Source organism: Scomber japonicus, chromosome 18, assembly GCF_027409825.1.
Source record: "Scomber japonicus isolate fScoJap1 chromosome 18, fScoJap1.pri, whole genome shotgun sequence".
Taxonomy (NCBI): Eukaryota; Metazoa; Chordata; class Actinopteri; order Scombriformes; family Scombridae; genus Scomber; species Scomber japonicus.
In genome coordinates this window covers 31,407,927-31,427,926 of record NC_070595.1, presented here as the reverse complement: position 1 = coordinate 31,427,926, position 20,000 = coordinate 31,407,927, and the positions used below count along the sequence as shown (strand labels likewise).

Genomic DNA, 20,000 nt, shown 5'->3' with positions numbered 1-20,000 from the left:
TGAAGAATCACTTGATCATATGTTTTTATTGTGTCCTGTCTCACAAACCTTTTGGCGTGAAATTAGAGACTGGCTATCTCTAAAAATGAACGACATCCCAAAATTAGAAATCTCAAATATTATTTTTTACATAGATACAATTGACAAATCAGTGTCTCTCGTGGTAAATGTCATTCTTTTACTGGCTAAATATCATATACACTGTTGTAAGTGGAGAAAAATGAAGCCCTCTTTCCAATGTTTTTTAAATGATTTCAAACTTTTTTTTGTCTCTATAAAAAAAATTAAGTCAAATAACTCTGCAAAAAAATTATTAGCTGATATATCAAAGTATCTTTTATTTTAATCTCTTTCTGAAATGTCGATGCTCTTTGCCTTATAATGCCTTAATGCCTTACTGTTTTTATTTTTATTTATGTTTACCTTATTGTTTGTGTGTATGTCTTTTTTCATGTTACCCCCCCCCCAAAGTATGTTTTATTTTCTTACTTGGATTGTATTTTCCTCTATGAGTATTTTGTATAAATGTGTATTTTGTGTATAACTTGTGTTCAATAAAAAAAAAAAAAAAAAAAAAAGATTACACTGACTGGAGCTGGTGACCGGTCCAAGATGGCGGCCCCACGGCTCCTCAGTGGAGCGGGTGACCGGTCCAAGATGGCGGCCCCACGGCTCCTTAGCGCCAATAGGCAGTAGCGGTCGATGCGGCGTCTACTCTTTATTATGTCTATGGTAGCAACACCCCCCCCCCGACACACACACACACACACGGTTTCCGGTAGTACTGCTCCGTTTGGTCCGGCGCAAACAGCGTAACGCTTGCGTAAGCCTGCCGGAAGAAGAAGGGGACAGGCCCCGCCCTTCACCGGAAGCGCGGTAAACTCCATTTTATGAAACCGGAAAAGTTTGTGTGAGTAAAATTATTTTAAATGATTAAAATAAATAAAATGAACGATAATAAGTTAAACAGCACCAGTTAACGAGCTGAGGACGTTATTATAAAAGTTTGATTATATAATAATAATAATGTCAGATTAATGTTAAACTGTAAAACGCAACTAACCAGACTCCATTCAGAAATCTGCTGATTTAACGGAGTTAATAGTTAATACTGCAAGTTTAAACATTAAAGGGTTAGTTAACTTATTAAAGGCTTAGTTAACTTATAAAAGGCTTAGTTAACTTAGTAAAGGCTTAGTTAACTTATAAAAGGCTTAGTTAACTTATTAAAGGCTTAGTTAACCTATTAAAGGCTTAGTTAACTTATAAAAGACTTAGTTAACTTATTAAAGGCTTAGTTAACCTATTAAAGGCTTATTTAACTTATTAAAGGCTTAGTTAACTTAGTAAAGGCTTAGTTAACCTATTAAAGGCTTAGTTAACCTATTAAAGGCTTAGTTAACTTATTAAAAGTTTGGTTAACTTATTAAAGGGTTAGTTAACCCATTAAAGGCTTAGTTAACTTATTAAAAGTTTGGTTAACTTATTAAAGGGTTAGTTAACCCATTAAAGGCTTAGTTAACCTATTAAAGGCTTAGTTAACTTATAAAAGGCTTAGTTAACTTAGTAAAGGCTTAGTTAACTTATAAAAGGCTTAGTTAACTTATTAAAGGCTTAGTTAACCTATTAAAGGCTTAGTTAACTTATAAAAGACTTAGTTAACTTATTAAAGGCTTAGTTAACCTATTAAAGGCTTATTTAACTTATTAAAGGCTTAGTTAACTTAGTAAAGGCTTAGTTAACCTATTAAAGGCTTAGTTAACCTATTAAAGGCTTAGTTAACTTATTAAAAGTTTGGTTAACTTATTAAAGGGTTAGTTAACCCATTAAAGGCTTAGTTAACTTATTAAAAGTTTGGTTAACTTATTAAAGGGTTAGTTAACCCATTAAAGGCTTAGTTAACCTATTAAAGGGTTAGTTAACTTATTAAAAGTTTGGTTAACTTATTAAAGGCTTAGTTAACCTATTAAAGGCTTAGTTAACTTATTAAAGGCTTAGTTAACCTATTAAAGGCTTAGTTAACCTATTAAAGGCTTAGTTAACTTATTAAAGGGTTAGTTAACCCATTAAAGGCTTAGTTAACCTATTAAAGGCTTAGTTAACTTATTAAAGGCTTAGTTAACTTATTAAAGGGTTAGTTAACTTATTAAAGGGTTAGTTAACTTATTAAAGGCTTAGTTAACCTATTAAAGGCTTAGTTAACCTATTAAAGGCTTAGTTAACTTATTAAAAGTTTGGTTAACTTATTAAAAGGTGCAGGGTTAATGCTGCACATTTAATGTTTACATCATATACTTTAATCTAAAGATACACTTTTTTCTACAACAGAGTCAAACAGTATAAAGTAATTTAAGTAATTTACTGTTGATAACATTTAAAGCTCACAGGCAGCAAATCATTTATTTATATGATCCAGTTACTATATTATTATACTATATTATATTATTATACTGTATTATATTATTATACTGTATTATATTATTATACTGTATTATATTATTATACTATATTATATTATTATACTGTATTATGTTATTATACTGTGTTGTAGATGGCGGTCCAGGTGGACCTGGTGGAGTTCGTGGTTCCTGTGGAGAACAATAAGACGGTGTTTGTGTGGAACATCGAGCCGTCTCAGACTCACGCTGACGTTTATGTAAGTTTACCCGAGACCGTTTCACCTGACTGTCGCTTTTTACCTGAGACGCTTTTCTTCTTCTGCTCCTCCTTCAGCGCAGCCTGCACGCCGTGTTCTCGTCCTTCGGTCCGCTCTACCTGCTGAAGGTGTTTCCTCTGAGTCCTGCCGGTTTTTACGGTTTGGTGAAGTTCTACTCGGCCGCTCACGCCGCCGCCGCTCAGCGACGCACTGACGGACGCTCGCTGTTCCAGAGCTCTCCACTCAAGGTGCTCAGAGCTTTCAGCTCACGCTCGTCTTACAAATGACGATTCAATGTTTATTAACCAGCTGACGGGGTTGTTGCCATGGTAACAGGCCGATCACCTTTGTGTGTTCAGGTGAGGCTGAGCTCCAAACAGACACCTCACTTCCTGTCTGACGGCAGACCGCTGAGCCATGCCCGCTGCCTGGAACTGGCCAATCACTGCCTGGGATTCAACGGCTGGACCTCTGACATCATCACAGTGAGAAATGTATCATGTGACATAGCGCCGCTCAGGTGTCAGGTGTCAGCAGGTGACTTCCTGTCTGTCGTCCTCAGATGAAGGAGCTCACCAACGAAGAAGAGGAGGAGGATGGCGAGGTCAGACGGAGGCTCAGGTTCGGCTGTCTGCTGCAGCTCAGCTTCCCTCGTCACGGTCAGAACACCCGAGGAGCCGCCGCCGCCGAACACTGCTTCACCTGCACAGGTGGGACCAAGCCTCACTTCCTGTTTACAGTCAGAGTACCAAGCCTCACTTCCTGTTTACAGTCAGAGTACCAAGCCTCACTTCCTGTTTACAGCTAGAGTACCAAGCCTCACTTCCTGTTTACAGTCAGAGTACCAAGCCTCACTTCCTGTTTACAGTCAGAGTACCAATCCAGCAAAGTCCTGCTGCTGTTTCTTTTACAGAGAGTAACAGAGTAATAGAGTAATAGAGTATCAGTAACAGCGTAATAGAGTAACAGTAACAGAGTAATAGAGTAACAGAGTAATAGATTACTGGGTTCGGGTTGAGTGATTGTTGTGTTTGTGTTTCAGGTCCAGACGTTCTGATTCAGCAGCGACGTCGACTTCAGAGACTCGTCACACAAAAAGCTCTGATCCACGCGTTCTCCTCAGTCCTGCTCATACTGCTGGGTACTAAGCACAGGGTTCTAGTAGGTTCATAAGGTTCTATGAGCTGGGAGCGCAGTGTTCTAGTAGGTTCATAAGGTTCTATGAGCTGGGAGCGCAGTGTTCTAGTAGGTTCATAAGGTTCTATGAGCTGGGAGCGCAGTGTTCTAGTAGGTTCATAAGGTTCTATGAGCTAGGAGCCCAGTGTTCTAGTAGGTTCATAAGGTTCTATAAGGAACCTGATCATTAAGAGCTTTGAAAGTGAGGAGAAGGATTTTAAATTATATTGTAGATTTTACAGGAAGAGGATGCAGTGAAGCGTTAGCTGGGTTAGGGTTAGCTGGGTTAGCGTTAGCTGGGTTAGCGTTAGCTGGTTAGCGTTAGCTGGAGCAGCTGGAGAGTCTTTAGAGACTCGTTAGAACAGACTGATAATAATTAATTAATTATGTAGAAAGCAGTAGAGTAGTACTGCAGTAGTACTACACTAGTACTGTACAAGGTACTAGAGTAGTACTGCAGTAGTACTAGAGTAGTACTGTACAAGGTACTAGAGTAGTACTGCAGTAGTACTAGAGTAGTACTGTACAAGGTACTAGAGTAGTACTACAATAGTACTAGAATAGTACTGCAGTAGCACTAGAGTAGTACTGCAGTAGTACTAGAGTAGTACTGCAGTAGCACTAGAGTAGTACTGCAGTAGTACTGACTCTTCTTCTCTCTGCAGCTGACGGTAAAGTGATGGTGGAACTGAAACAGACCTCAGATCAGTTTATACCTGAACACACTGAAGGAGTCCTGCAGGTAAACTCACCTGTCTACCTGTCCCCACCTGTCCCCACCTGTCCACCTGTCCACCTGTCCACCTGTCTACCTGTCCACCTGTCTACCTGTCCCCACATGTCCCCACCTGTCTACCTGTCCACCTGTCTACCTGTCCCCACCTGTCCCCACCTGTCCACCTGTCTACCTGTCCACCTGTCTACCTGTCCACCTGTCCACCTGTCTACCTGTCCCCACCTGTCTACCTGTCCCCACCTGTCTAGCTGTCCCCACATGTCCCCACCTGTCTACCTGTCCCCACCTGTCTACCTGTCCCTACCTGTCTACCTGTCCCCACCTGTCTAGCTGTCCCCACATGTCCCCACCTGTCTACCTGTCCCCACCTGTCTACCTGTCCCTACCTGTCTACCTGTCTCCACCTGTCTACCTGTCCCCACGTGTCCACCTGTCTACCTGTACACACCTGTCCCCACCTGTCTACCTGTCCCCACATGTCCCCACCTGTCTACCTGTCCCCACGTGTCCACCTGTCTACCTGTACACACCTGTCCCCACCTGTCTACCTGTCCCCACATGTCCCCACCTGTCTACCTGTCCCCACATGTCCCCACATGTCCCCACCTGTCTACCTGTCTACCTGTCCCCACCTGTCTACCTGTCCCCACCTGTCTAGCTGTCCCCACCTGTCTACCTGTCTACCTGTTGAGTAACGACTGGTGACTCTCTGACGTGTCTGCAGGTAAACGAGGTGAACTGGACCGACTGCCCTGATGAAGATGATGATGATGATGAAGAGTGGGATCTCACGGTGTCTTAGACTCCAGATCATCGAGTTACTGTCGTATTTAATTCATGTAATAAATGTTTTTCACTCCTAAGCCTCTCCTCCTGTCATTAAATCTATAAATCTGCCTTAACGCGCTTCATCAGGTTCAGGTTATTATTCGTGGGGGGGGGGGGGGGGGGGGCAAACACTGTTAAATGCTGAACTGATGAGTGGAGGGCAGACTGAGAGCTGATTGGCTGCTGAATCGGATTCATATCGGATTTATTTTAACGCGATGCATCTGAACCGTCGCAGCTGACGCTCCTCATCATTAAAGGGTTCATCTTCTCCTAACCCTAACCCTGACGCTCCTCATCATTAAAGGATTCTTCTTCTCCTAACCCTAACCCTGACGCTCCTCATCATTAAAGGATTCTTCTCCTAACCCTAACCCTGACGCTCCTCATCATTAAAGGATTCTTCTTCTCCTAACCCTAACCCTGACGCTCCTCATCATTAAAGGATTCTTCTTCTCCTAACCCTAACCCTGACGCTCCTCATCATTAAAGGATTCTTCTCCTAACCCTGACCCTGACGCTCCTCATCATTAAAGGATTCTTCTTCTCCTAACCCTAACCCTGACGCTCCTCATCATTAAAGGATTCTTCTTCTCCTAACCCTGACCCTGACGCTCCTCATCATTAAAGGATTCTTCTTCTCCTAACCCTAACCCTGACGCTCCTCATCATTAAAGGATTCTTCTTCTCCTAACCCTAACCCTGACGCTCCACATCATTAAAGGATTCTTCTCCTAACCCTAACCCTGACGCTCCTCATCATTAAAGGATTCTTCTCCTAACCCTAACCCTGACGCTCCTCATCATTAAAGGATTCTTCTTCTCCTAACCCTAACCCTGACGCTCCTCATCATTAAAGGATTCTTCTCCTAACCCTAACCCTGACGCTCCTCATCATTAAAGGATTCTTCTTCTCCTAACCCTAACCCTGACGCTCCACATCATTAAAGGATTCTTCTTCTCCTAACCCTAACCCTGACGCTCCTCATCATTAAAGGATTCATCTCCTCCTAACCCTAACCCTGACACTCCTCATCATTAAAGGATTCTTCTTCTCCTAACCCTAACCCTAACCCTGACGCTCCTCATCATTAAAGGATTCTTCTCCTAACCCTAACCCTGACGCTCCACATCATTAAAGGATTCTTCTTCTCCTAACCCTAACCCTGACGCTCCACATCATTAAAGGATTCTTCTCCTAACCCTAACCCTGACGCTCCTCATCATTAAAGGATTCTTCTCCTAACCCTAACCCTGACGCTCCTCATCATTAAAGGGTCCTTCTTCTCCTAACCCTAACCCTGACGCTCCTCATCATTAAAGGGTTCTTCTTCTCCTAACCCTGACCCTGACGCTCCTCATCATTAAAGGGTTCTTCTTCTCCTAACCCTGACCCTGACGCTCCTCATCATTAAAGGGTTCTTCTTCTCCTAACCCTAACCCTGACGCTCCTCATCATTAACCCTGTTTAACATCAGCCAATCAAACTCTGTGTTTAACATCAGACCAGTAACTCCACCAGCTGATGCTGTTGCCAGGTTACCGTTCTGTGATGTCATTAACGATCAGCTGATGCTGTTGCCAGGTTACCGTTCTGTGATGTCATTAACGATCAGCTGATGCTGTTGCCAGGTTACCGTTCTGTGATGTCATTAACGATCAGCTGATGCGGATCACTTCAGGAGGAAATATTTAAACGTCTGAGCTGAACCACATACTGCCAGGGTCTGGTCCTAGTCTGAGCTGAACCACATACTGCCAGGGTCTGGTCCTAGTCTGAGCTGAACCACATACTGCCAGAGTCTGGTCCTAGTCTGAACTGAACCACATACTGCCAGGGTCTGGTCCTAGTCTGAGCTGAACCACATACTGCCAGGGTCTGGTCCTAGTCTGAGCTGAACCACATACTGCCAGAGGTCATGGTCTTACCTCCACTCACAGGTCTCTTCAGGTCCTGGTTCTTCTCTCAGCTGAACTTTGTGGATAATTGAACCAGTTGTGGAGGTGAGGGTTCCTCTCAGGGTTCCTGTCAGGGTTCCTCTCAGGGTTCCTGTCAGGGTTCCTCTCAGGGTTCCTCACACCTGCTGCCTATCAAATCATCTGGCTCAGTGCTTACCTGTCCACCTCATGGACCCACATCTGAACCCTGAACCTGAACCCTGACCCTGAACCTGAACCTGAACCCTGACCTTAACCCACAGCTACAAACACTCTGATACTGCTGCAGCTTCTACCATAACACACTTTACTGCAGCATCACACACTTTACTGCAACATCACACACTTTACTGCAACATCACACACTTTACTGCATCACTGATTGATTCTGCACCAACTTTAACAGAACAGCTGAAATCAGTAAATCATCAGAAAATACTTTAATATCAACAAACAGGACCCGAAATATCACATCATGTTCATACAGACAGTTCTTAGTATTTAAATATACCTCAGTCAGCTGTTTGAATTTTGAAATAAAACAACAAAAACAATCATTTCAGACGTCACTTGAACACAAAACAAGTATTAGCTCACGACATTTACGACCCTAACCCATTAAAGCTGTTAGCACTGAACCCTGCTGCCATGTTTTAAACAATACATTCTTTCTTTAATTGATCGGTCCGCTCTGTCAATCAACCTGATATGAGGAACATTTTGATCAATATTCAATCAATATTAACTTCTTTACATATATTCTCACTCAGACAAGGAGGATGCTGGGAAATATTCACGCACACACAACATCATAAAAAACATCAAATATTGAGTCACATGACTGCCGTCAGATGGAAAGCTCGTATCTCCGTGTTTCATGTTTACAAGGTTTTCACCCGACGGCAGCTGGTGTTGGCAGTGTGTTGGTCTGGTTTCCATGGAAACAGCAGTCCGTCAGTGCGTCTCGGTCCATGATGTGACCCAGCGTCGGGCGTCTCATTACCCATAATCCTCCCCTGGTGCAACGCCGCTGTTCGCCACACCTGCCGCCTCACGGAGAAACCACACTGCAGACAGTTATTGATCAGATGGACACAGAGCAGCTGGGAGGACGGAAGTTAACCAAAATAAAAGCTCCCAACACTGGACAGACTGCGGAGGAGAAAACAGACAGTAACAGGTAAAGTGAGACGGGGCTGTCAGTAAAAGGTAAACCAACTGTAAACAGAGTCATTAACAGTCAGTCTGCTGGTCCTTCAATCAATCATTCAATCAATCTTTATTTATAAAGCACCAAAACAGAGTCATGTGAAGGCTCTTTCCACATAGAGCCCTAACCCTCAGAACCAGACTCAGAGTGGGAGAACATCTTTTAACAGGAAGAACCCTCAGAACCAGACTCAGAGTAGGAGAACATCTTTTAACAGGAAGAACCCTCAGAACCAGACTCAGAGTGGGAGAACATCTTTTAACAGGAAGAACCCTCAGAACCAGACTCAGAGTGGGAGAACATCTTTTAACAGGAAGAACCCTCAGAACCAGACTCAGAGTGGGAGAACATCTTTTAACAGGAAGAACCCTCAGAACCAGACTCAGAGTGGGAGAACATCTTTTAACAGGAAGAACCCTCAGAACCAGACTCAGAGTGGGAGAACATCTTTTAACAGGAAGAACCCTCAGAACCAGACTCAGAGTGGGAGAACATCTTTTAACAGGAAGAACCCTCAGAACCAGACTCAGAGTGGGAGAACATCTTTTAACAGGAAGAACCCTCAGAACCAGACTCAGAGTGGGAGAACATCTTTTAACAGGAAGAACCCTCAGAACCAGACTCAGAGTGGGAGAACATCTGCCTGGACCGGTTGGAGTAGAGAGGAGAGAGAGGAAGGAGAGGAGAGAGAGGAAGGAGAGGAAGGAGAGAAGAGGGAAGCACATTGACAATCAACATTGAAGCTAGAAGGTCCTTACAGCAGGGCTCTCTGGCAGACGTCTGTCCAGCCTCAGAGCTCCTCGGTCAGCCTGTCGGCCTCAGACGGCTGGCTCTTCATGTGGGCTTTCTGGGTCTTTGCCTTGTACAGCTCTCTGGTGCTGGCTCTCCTGAAGAAACCACACTGAACAGCAGGGGGCGATACAACAGCACTTTACCAACAGGAGGTGATGATGAGGTACACACCAATGATTTTATGATGACAAAAATAGTCATGTGGAAAGTTGAGTTGATCCTAAAACTAGAAGCAGTTATGAGGGAGAAGCTTCGTCATCAGTTTTACCTTCCAGAGCAGCAGGCAGATCAGAGCCAGCAGGAAGACCCCAACCAGGACAGACACCACGATGATCCACACAGGGGCACCAGAGTCCACTGGCTGCCCTGAGTCTGGATAAATGTGGACAACAATCTGCAGAAGAAGAACTCTGAATCATAAGGTGTTTCCTTTCTAATGTCCTTCAGCACTCGACCATCTTTACGAAAGGAAACTTTCCTTTCTGCAACTGAATGACACACCTTTACAAACTCAAACGAACAAACCCACATGACACATCCACAGTGTAACGGAAATGATGATTACACGCACTTCTCATTCATATTGTAGATGTAATGAGTGCTGCGGCCTGTAGGAGGCGCTATTAGCAGGCTGTTACCTCTGTGTCGTGAGATTGCATGTTGATGGTCGGTTTGTTGGTCTGCAGGTTCAGAGTTGCCCGACCTCGGACTGACACAACCCTCGCATCGCTGTAGTCCTAAAAACACACAAGAAGGTCTGATTCAAAGAAACAATAGGATACTTTGGCCACTAGGGGGCAGAAACACAGTTAGCCCTGATAAAATATCAGCTTATAAAGTACCTCGATCATGGTGGAGCTCCACAGTCTGGCTTTAACTGTCAGAGTTGCTGAGTTGTTCATATTCACCAGCGGACACACGAACGTCACACAGTTAGCCCCGCCACCACAATCCTACACACACAAACACTTTTAGACTTGTGAGGACCCAGAATCCTGAACCAAGTCTGAACCTTCAAACATGACTAAGAAGGAGTGAGGATGGAATAAAATGTCCTCACAAAGACAGAAATGTAGCAGCGTACACAATAATCATAAATACATATATTAGGGCTGTCAAAGTTAACACATTAATGCAGATTGATTTTAACAGCAGTCCTTTTGTGCACATTGTGTTCGACCTGTCCCAGCCTGTAGGTTGGAAATAAGGAAGCGATGCAGCACTAACGTTTTGGAAAGCAAGCAGAAATGGAGAAAGAAAAGTGTCTTGTGAAGAGAAAATTCAGCTCCAAAGCCCGGTCAGATGTTCTATCCACAACACCAAAGTTATTTACATTTGTTGTTGATGTGAATTGGGTTACCACCGGAGTATGTCGAGTCTCAAATACCATCTGCTGGCAAACATACAGCTGATAAAGAGAGACCTCTTCCTGCTCGCTAAAGGCAGACCCTCGTCCTCCACAATGTTAACCGACCTGCATGCTGTAGCCAACAATTCAGCTATTGCTGTTGAAGGTTTGTTGTAGAGTTGTTCATGCATCTCTGTTGCAAACTATCTAGTGTGATCTGCCTTTGGTGAACAGGAGGAGAGCTCTCTGGTTTGTCATGTTCAGCAGGTTTTTGTAGCATGCAGTGTTCTGGATCTGAATCTCACAGTTCCTCTTGTGGGTGGCTTCAGTACTGCACTAACAACATGTTTGTACCAGAGTGTAAGACTTCTTCTTCTGTCCCTGCTGGTTGAGGACAGGTAGAGTCGTTATTCTTTGTTGCTCCCGTGTCTCCATCACCTCCTCCAGACTCCTCTTCGCCTTTTTCTTCTCCTCCTTTGACAGATGAGCAAACAGGAACAGAAGATCAGAGACAGTTTAAAGACAGGAGGACTCACAATGATCAGAAACATCATATTTAAAGCACATTTAAATGTGCCAGCAGGAAACAGAAGAGGATCATGTTTCAAGATAAAGTTTGATAAAATATTCTAGTAACCGTTTCTGTCCTTTATTCTGAAATGTTTCAGGTCAGGACTGCCATGGTTACCGTGAGGTTGAGGGGGTTGACGATGTTGCCGGGCGGCGTGCAGTGAGACTCTGAGGTGCCGTTCACTTGAATCTCTGTCAGGTAGAACAGCCACTTCCCATTGGACACTTCTCTCGGCCAATCAAACTTCACTTCCAGGTTCCCAAGGTGACCCAGCGGCTTCCCAATGAGGTGCACCTGTTGGAGAGACGCAGGTGAACACCTGGTCTGGTTACGCTCCATCACAGATCACATCGATGTCACTAACCTGGAAGCTGAAGAGCAGCAGACCGCCAACATCTGCCATCTCATTCATGGCCGACTCACCGATCACATGACCACCGAAAGAGACGGAGTCCGGCTGTTTGATCCTGTCAGAACACAATCGGCCAATCAGAGAGCTGATGTCATCAGGACCAATAGGGTTAGGGTTTGTTGTGTTTGTACGTACAGACTGAGAGACGTCTGCAGGGAATACTCCACCAGCAGGGAGACAGAGACAGGAAGCAGATCCTTCTGTTCACTGAGCCTGAAGACACAAAGAGGACGAGCTCATAACTGTCCAATCACAGAGCCAGAAAACTGTGTGTGTGTGTGTGTGTGTGTGTGAGAGAGTGGGTGTGTGTGTGTGTGTGTGTGTGTGTGTGTGAGAGTGTGTGTGTGTGTGTGTGAGAGTGTGTGTGTGTGTGTGTGTGTGTGTGTCCTACGTGGACAGCTGCAGCACAGAATGAATCTCTTTAGTGTCCAAACTGATTTCAGACGACTGAAAGATGATCGACACCTTAACCTGAAAAGGACCAAAGATCAGAAACATACTTAGCAGGTTTACAGACAGCAGGACAGACAGCAGTACAGACAGCAGGACAGACAGCAGGACAGACAGCAGGACAGACAGCAGGACAGACAGCAGTAACAGACAGCAGGACAGACAGCAGGACAGACAGCAGGACAGACAGCAGAGTAGACAAACAGCAGTAACAGACAGCAGTACAGACAGCAGTACAGACAGTAGTAACAGACAGCAGGACAGACAGCAGGAAAGACAGCAGGACAGACAGCAGGACAGACAGCAGTAACAGACAGCAGGACAGACAGCAGGACAGACAGCAGAGTAGACAAACAGCAGTAACAGACAGCAGTACAGACAGCAGTACAGACAGCAGTACAGACAGCAGTAACAGACAGCAGAGTAGACAAACAGCAGTAACAGACAGCAGGACAGACAGCAGGACAGACAGCAGTCACAGACAGCAGGACAGACAGCAGGACAGACAGCAGTCACAGACAGCAGTAACAGGCAGCAGGACAGACAGCAGGACAGACAGCAGTAACAGGCAGCAGTACAGACAGCAGTAACAGACAGCAGGACAGACAGCAGTAACAGACAGCAGAGTAGACAGACAGCAGGACAGACAGCAGGACAGACAGCAGTAACAGACAGCAGGACAGACAGCAGTAACAGACAGCAGAGTAGACAGACAGCAGGACAGACAGCAGGACAGACAGCAGTAACAGACAGCAGTACAGACAGCAGTAACAGACAGCAGTAACAGACAGCAGTAACAGACAGCAGTACAGACAGCAGAGCAGACAGCAGGACAGATAGCAGTAACAGACAGCAGGACAGACAGCAGTAACAGACAGCAGTAACAGACAGCAGTACAGACAGCAGAACAGACAGCAGTAACAGACAGCAGAGCAGACAGCAGTAACAGACAGCAGAGCAGACAGCAGGACAGATAGCAGTAACAGACAGCAGGACAGACAGTAGTACAGACAGCAGTAACAGACAGCAGAGCAGACAGCAGTAACAGACAGCAGTACAGACAACAGAGCAGACAGCAGGACAGATAGCAGTAACAGACAGCAGTACAGACAGCAGGACAGATAGCAGTAACAGACAGCAGGACAGATAGCAGTAACAGACAGCAGGGCAGACAGCAGTAACAGACAGCAGTAACAGACAGCAGGACAGACAGCAGTAACAGACAGCAGGACAGACAGCAGGACAGACAGCAGGACAGACAGCAGGACAGATAGCAGTAACAGACAGCAGGGCAGACAGCAGTAACAGACAGCAGTAACAGACAGCAGTAACAGACAGCAGGACAGACAGCAGTAACAGACAGCAGGACAGACAGCAGAGCAGACAGCAGTAACAGACAGCAGGACAGACAGCAGAGCAGACAGCAGTAACAGACAGCAGGACAGACAGCAGGACAGACAGCAGGACAGACAGCAGAGCAGACAGCAGTAACAGACAGCAGAGTAGACAGCAGTAACAGACATCAGTGCAGACAGCAGTAACAGACAGCAGAGCAGACAGCAGTAACAGACAGCAGTACAGACAGCAGGACAGACAGCAGTATTACAGTGTCAGCAGTAACAGACTGTGAAGGATGTTCTGTACCGTCTGGTTGCTTTTGAACGGGTTCCCCAGCTCACACAGGAGAACCGTTCCATCAACAGAACACTCGACCACTGCGATGTCACCCTGAAACACACCAACACCAGCTGAAGGTCCAAATCAAGTCCTGAATCCTTCAAGTCAGGAGCTGATAATGTTTATCTGCTAAAAGGGAACTCGATCGTTGGCTATTATTTGCTAAAGATAATCAAACTGAGGTCGTTATGTTAAAAGAAGGGATGTATGTGATTCTGCACTTACTGAATAATGATCTGATAAATATAAGCTTAAAATGTGTGTGATTAAATATACCACACATTTTGGTATTATTATTTGTAAAAAGAGATAAGTAATTAAACAGTATTAAAATGGATATGGCCTGTAGTGAATCTAGTTTAAAGTAACTGAGCTGAATGAGCTGAAAGGTCCCAGCAAAAACCGAAAAATTGGATGGAGCAGTCTCCAAACGTAAGAAGTGGGCATCATATTGATCAGTGCCAAAATGTTATTTTGAAAGAAAGCTGATTGGTTGAAAATGTACTCGGCTGCATAGACGCTGTCTGTGTATGTTTTGGTTCCAGGTTCTGTTGCTGGCAATAAAACTCTAACAGCAATCAGCCGGATGAGTCTTTGAGACTCAAACATCTTTTGAACAACAAATTATTAGAGATTAATTTGTGGCAAGACAGGTCAAGTGGAAAGCCCAGAACTAATGTTGAAGACAAATTCTTGGTCCTTTGGGTCAAATCCACGTTAAACAATTACCTCTTAACTCTTTTAGGGCAACTCCATGTCAAGTCTTCAGTCCTTTGGGGTAAGTTAAAGTCAAGTCCTGTTTGTCATGTCCAAAGGAGGGTCGGTCAAAACTGGCCAAAAAACCAGCCCAAAATCAAGTCAAGCACCAAGTCCTTCCAAGAATTAAAAACAATTAAGAGGAAGATTCAAGTCAAATATCAATTCCTTTAGGGTCAAGCTTCCACTCAAGTCACAGTTCTTTAAGGGCAAACAACTCTCAAGTCAAATTCTTGGTCCTTTGGGGCAAGTCCATGTTTCTAAGTAGTTAAGTTAAGTCTGGGTGAATATCAGTTAAATCTGAAGTCCTTTTGGATATGTTTGAGCTGTGTCTCATCTAAAGTAATGAAGTCTATTAGGGTCAATCTAAACTGAGTCTCAAGTCAAGGAGTAAACTCTAGACTCTTAAGTCTAGTTTTAAGTTGTTTAGACTAAGTCCCAGTCAAGACCCGAGTCCAGAAGATGAGTCTTTCAGGGTGAGGACAGTACAATGTCAGTCCCTTTATTGCTAGTCAATGTCAGTCTCAAGTTAAGTCCTTTAGCACAAGTCCACTTCAAGTCTAAGATCAGATATTGATTCCTTTGTGTCTAAATCAAGTTGTCATAAGCAAACAGTGAGTCTTTCATGTCATTCAAAACTGACCACACTCATAGACCTCCCTGCAATCCATTTAAATTAAACATTTATAACCTAGAAAATGTGGTACAACAAAAACAAAGATCTCGTGATCACTTGATGTATGTTGCCCACTTCTCTACAAACATGCTCTTGCTCATTAACTTAATTTGTAGCTTCAACATAATATCTAACTCTATGCAAATTAAATTATGTTCTATCTCATCATTGTCTTGTTTCTCAGCTACTAAAATCGGTATGACATAGAACCTTAGCGTCACTACCTCTGTTCGGACTCCAGAATAGCTGAGTGATGGTGGGATGCTAATGTTCAACATGGTGTTGTGAGCGTCCTCTGCTGGTCGCCCCAGTGTTGGAGTGTTGCTGACGTTGACCTCTAGTAGCAGTAGGTCAATGCTGCTGTTGTAGTGCAACATCTGACTGCCGTGATTCCTGAAAACAAAAACATTTCCTAAGACAAATGAGTCTGTTGAGATGGTACAGTGGTCTTTTTCAGACATGGGTTGGGGGACATGGGACCTTTGTAATGTCAGAAAACTGCCAATCATCTGAAAACCAAATACGTCTGCTCCTCTAACTACAACAGTTTCTGTTTCTGTCATAGTCTCACAGTCACAGTTTTACAATCTATGTCTCAAACCAGGTAGTCAAGTCATTTAGTGCTAGTCCCAAGTCCTTTGGGATGAGCCAAAGTCTAAAATCAAAGAGTGAAATCCTTTGAAAGGTCCAAGTTGTATAAGTCTTAAGTCAAGTCTCAAGTATGTTTGAGAAATTTCATATTAAATTTCAAGTTGAATCTCAAGTCTAGGGTCCTTTAGGGGAGGATCAATAAAGTAGTCAGGCCCAATAGGACAAATACACTTCAAGTCTTACATCAAGTCCAAGGTCTGTAAGAGCAGGTTCAAGTCAAGTTCCAGGTCATTTAGGGTAAGCCAAAGACAAATCCCAACAACATGAGAGAAGTCTTTTAAAGGAAGTCCATGTCAAGTCTTAAGTTTCAAGTCGGACAGCTGTGACTCGGGAGTGGGGATGGGAACAGAGAACCGCTTCCGGTTTAGAACTGGTTCTCTGTTTTGTGCTCTGTGAGGGCAATGTAGCTGCCTGACTGTTTACAGCAACATGCTAAAGTTATCCTCAGCAAGAACAGCAGTAATTGCAAATTGATTTATTTAATGACTAAATAATTACCTTTGTGAGAGGAACATGTGAACTTTCTACACTGTAAGCAGTTTAACGTTAGTAGTGAGGGACCAGTAGCAGCGAGCAGTAACAAATGAGACCGGCTGACCAACAAACACTGCAGTACTAAACAACTTAAACCAACTTAGAGGTGAAGAAAATAACTGTTCAGTCTGTCTCACCTGCTCAGTGTGGTGAACAGTATTGACTTTATTAGAGCTAATGGTGCAGCAGAGAGGCTCCACTGCTATTAATATATCACATTAACATTAATAACAGCACTTTGATATTGTCATACAGGCAGAGACTGTAAGGTGCTTTCAAATTAATTCAGTCATTAATAAGCACTTTTGGCTGCAGACCACTAATCTTACCAACTACTTAAGTTTCATGTATTCATGAGCATCTAAGGTAATTGATAGTGGAAATAATAAAACAGGAAAACCTGTGTGGGACAACTTTTTTTCCACATAAAGAACCGATCAGGAATCGATCAAGAATCAGACTGATAAGCAGAATCAATAATGGCATTGATATCAATAAAATGTTATCAATTCCCATCCCTACTCATGGGTTAGGGTTAGGGTTAGCGTGGTCATCCACCAAATCAGAAGGTCAGCATTTTGATTCCCGGCTCCTCCAGTCCACGTTGATGGTTCCTTGGGCAAGATACTTAACCCCAAATTGCTCTCAATGGCACATTGTGTGAATGTGTATGAATGGTTAGTTTCCTCCTGATGAGCAGGTTCCTGAGTGGTAGCCCCTGCCATCAGTGTATGAATGTGTGTGAACGGGTGAATGTGACAAGTAGTGTAAAAGCATTTTGAGTGGTTGAAAGACTTGAAAAGTGCTATATAAGTACAGTCCATTTACCATTCAAGTCAAGCCCAGGTCCTTGTGGGGAAATCTAAATTAAGTTCCTGGTCAAGCCAAGTCCTAAATTTCAAGTCAAGTCTTGCTATAAGTTCCAGGTCCTCTAGAGCAAGCCAAAAACATTTCTGAAGTCAAGGAGGGGAGTCCCAAAGGCTTCCTTGTGGAAAAGCCTAACTTCCAGGTCAGTTCCTAACCCCTTAAGGGAACAATTTGAATCAAGTAGTTAAGGGATTTCAAGTCTCAAGTCTAAGGTCCTTTAATGTAAGGTGAGGTCTTACATTCAGTTCTGGGTCCATCAAGGTCAGTTCAAATCCAGTTAGGGTTACGGTTAGTCCTGACTTGAGCAAGTGTCAAATAAATAGATTTATAATTCTGAAAGACTGTGAATGTTTCAAACATGCTTCACCACACTGCAGAAAGAAATATGTAGCTTTTGATTACATGACCTGGATCCTTCGTGTCACAGCTGGGACCCGTGTCTTCCTTTCTCATTATACATGAAATACATTTGGATTGATCAATATCAGTGATCAGTTGATAACTGGGACGCTGTGTGTTCATTAGCTGACTGCAGGAGTTCACTCACATGTCGAAGGGTTTCTGGTTCTCATCTGTGAACTGTGCTGTCATCTGCAGGTTGCTTTGGCAACGGTTATCAGACCCACAAGCCTTCTGGATATGGATCTGATGAAACGAAGGCACACAGTTTGATTTTAATGTATGCTGAGTTCTGATGTTGGATCTAGACAGTTTTATGAATTGTTCTGACTCAACTAAATTCTGCAAGTCTTAGTCCTGGGCTCTCAGGGGTTTCAATAGGTTCTGACCTTTGTTCTAATGGGTTCTGTTTAGTGCTGACGTTGGTTATGATACATTCTGGGTTCTGATGGGCTTTGCTGGGTTCTGACCTGGGTACTGATGGGTTTGGGAGTCTGGCTCAGCACAGGGAAATGTTTCAGGTCTTGTACGACGTTTCTTTTCCTGGGAAGCTTCTCGTGCAGAGAGGCATTCACAGAGAACACCAGCGGTTCCACTTTGTCCCGGATCGGACTCTGGAGAACTCAGAGAACAGAACCTTGTGTAAAAGTAAAGAAGCGACAAATGGTTTATCATGTTCAATGCATTAATTTTAGGTGAGATCACTTTTTTGCCTTGTAACTGTGCTGCTGTGGAATGTGCTCCTTGCTATTGTTCAGATGTTTACTGCTATGTCCTTCCAATGGTTCCTGGGTTAGGGTTAGGGTTAGGGTTAGCCCTAACCCTAACCCTAACCCAACCCTAACCCAACTTACATAGAAGTTCTGAGTTTTGGGATGTGTGGATTGTGTGTGTGAGGACTGCTCTCATTTATTACATTAAAGGGTCTGATGGTCGCCAGGTTCCTGACATGTGCCCAGATAAGGTAAAGACTCTGGATCAGAAAGGGCAGAACCAGTTAAGTGCCATTAAATCATTAATGGCTGAAGGCTCCACTTTCCTGCGTCCGGGGATGTGTGACCCTTGTATAAAATGACATTTGTGTAATAAATATGCATGTATGTAAATGAATCGCTATTTGAAATTGGCTGTAGTCATACAGATTGACACGCTTGACCAATCACAGATCATTTCTTCGTTCCTTCAGAGGCTATAATAGGTTAGGTTTGTTCTTTGCTTGTTGAGATGAGCTGATGCCACTTTATGTGTCTACTGTCTCCTTGTTGTACAAAAATATTAGTTTAATTTTCAATCAGCTGTTTTGTGTTTTATGTTTTCAGACTGTCCACCACATTTGAGCAACACTTTTCAAATAAACATTTTGACCAGCTCAGTCTCAGATTTTTCTTCAACACCATGTCTTCAGGTCTCTGCAGGTTAGGGTTAGGGTTAGTGAAGTAAAACCAGCTGCTGCCTGAATGAACAGATGATGTGGAGAATGATCAGCAGGAATGTGAAGTGTCTAACAGCTTTTACTCCTGAACATAAACATGGGTTAGGGTAAGACATCATGAATTAAACCTGCATGTCCATCATCATCATCATCATCATCATCATCATCATTGTTGTTTAGAGCGAAGAGAAACCCTCTAATGTCCAAAAAACTGTTCCTTTCAGGAGAGTTTTGTTGCAGGTTTCCAGCATTGACCAAAGACCAGTTTCAGAAAGATTAGTCTCAGGATCTCAGGCATTACTTTGAGTTTGTTAACCCTTACCATCATAACTGGCTCTGTGAAACTAACCTGCTCACTGGCAGCTGGGTTTTCAAAGACAGTTTTAGCCTTTACACTGGAACAAAAATTTACTTTTGGGACACAAGAAAGTTTTAGAGGGCAACTGCAGATCAGCCCAACCCAGCCTGTCATACTAAGATACTCCGACTGGCAAAAGTCAACATAAAAGCTGCACAGAGTGTGACAGACTGATGAAGAGGATAGTGAAGCTTGAAAAGGAGATCAAAATCTCCATTGAATACGTGACAGCGAGCAGTTAATTGACTCTGTGTGCTGAGCAAAGTACAGAGCTACCAAATGCTAATGAACACACACAGACTATTGTACACAGGTTTGCATCAGATAATCCAATAATCCATAATTCTCCTCTGGATATGTCCTGACACCACTGGATGAGCTGTGGAGGCTCCCAAACCTGCCTCCCCTAATAACGCTTTGTACTGGCACCAAATAGGCGCCTGGGTTAGGGTTAGGGTCCAGCCAGGACCCGGTCTGACATGATGCTGATGTTGATGAACAAGGGGAAATTTATCACACAGGTAACTCTAAGT

General features: G+C 43.7%; 2 protein-coding genes across 3 annotated transcripts in view; one reads left to right on the top strand and one right to left on the bottom strand.

Annotated features, from left to right (window-relative positions):
- The first annotated feature begins 882 nt into the window (after positions 1-882).
- rdm1 (RAD52 motif containing 1) lies at positions 883-5,370 on the top strand. Of its 2 annotated transcripts, none has more exons than XM_053338614.1 (8): positions 883-904; positions 2,552-2,656; positions 2,734-2,904; positions 3,016-3,141; positions 3,219-3,366; positions 3,699-3,797; positions 4,498-4,574; positions 5,293-5,370. In XM_053338614.1, the coding sequence occupies exons 2-8, from the start codon at positions 2,552-2,554 to the stop codon at positions 5,368-5,370; spliced, it is 804 nt and encodes a 267-aa protein (XP_053194589.1). In that variant the 5' UTR covers positions 883-904. The 2 variants fall into 2 exon arrangements, with proteins under 2 accessions (XP_053194589.1, XP_053194590.1); XM_053338615.1 differs by lacking the exon at positions 883-904 and adding an exon at positions 905-910.
- A 2,605-nt stretch (positions 5,371-7,975) lies between these two features.
- LOC128379406 (integrin alpha-3-like) overlaps positions 7,976-20,000 on the bottom strand; it is a 28,567-nt gene continuing 16,542 nt past the window's right edge. The window contains exons 15-28 of the mRNA XM_053339022.1: positions 18,148-18,291; positions 17,826-17,923; positions 15,451-15,619; positions 13,762-13,845; positions 12,059-12,138; positions 11,803-11,880; positions 11,620-11,722; positions 11,373-11,549; positions 11,039-11,158; positions 10,179-10,289; positions 9,975-10,073; positions 9,605-9,730; positions 9,303-9,445; positions 7,976-8,486 (exon numbers count right to left, since the gene is read on the bottom strand). Coding sequence (XP_053194997.1) covers positions 9,335-9,445; positions 9,605-9,730; positions 9,975-10,073; positions 10,179-10,289; positions 11,039-11,158; positions 11,373-11,549; positions 11,620-11,722; positions 11,803-11,880; positions 12,059-12,138; positions 13,762-13,845; positions 15,451-15,619; positions 17,826-17,923; positions 18,148-18,291 — 1,500 coding nt within the window. The 3' untranslated portion in view covers positions 7,976-8,486; positions 9,303-9,334. The remainder of the gene's footprint in view (positions 8,487-9,302; positions 9,446-9,604; positions 9,731-9,974; positions 10,074-10,178; positions 10,290-11,038; positions 11,159-11,372; positions 11,550-11,619; positions 11,723-11,802; positions 11,881-12,058; positions 12,139-13,761; positions 13,846-15,450; positions 15,620-17,825; positions 17,924-18,147; positions 18,292-20,000) is intronic.

What these genes read in the sequence shown, in the direction of transcription:
- rdm1 (XM_053338614.1), top strand. Translation starts at nt 2,552, where the DNA reads ATGGCGGTCCAGGTGGACCTGGTGGAGTTCGTGGTTCCTGTGGAGAAC. An exon ending in AGACTCACGCTGACGTTTAT is followed by an intron (nt 2,657 to 2,733) that starts GTAAGTTTACCC and finishes CTCCTCCTTCAG; the next exon opens with CGCAGCCTGCACGCCGTGTT. An exon ending in GGACCTCTGACATCATCACA is followed by an intron (nt 3,142 to 3,218) that starts GTGAGAAATGTA and finishes TGTCGTCCTCAG; the next exon opens with ATGAAGGAGCTCACCAACGA.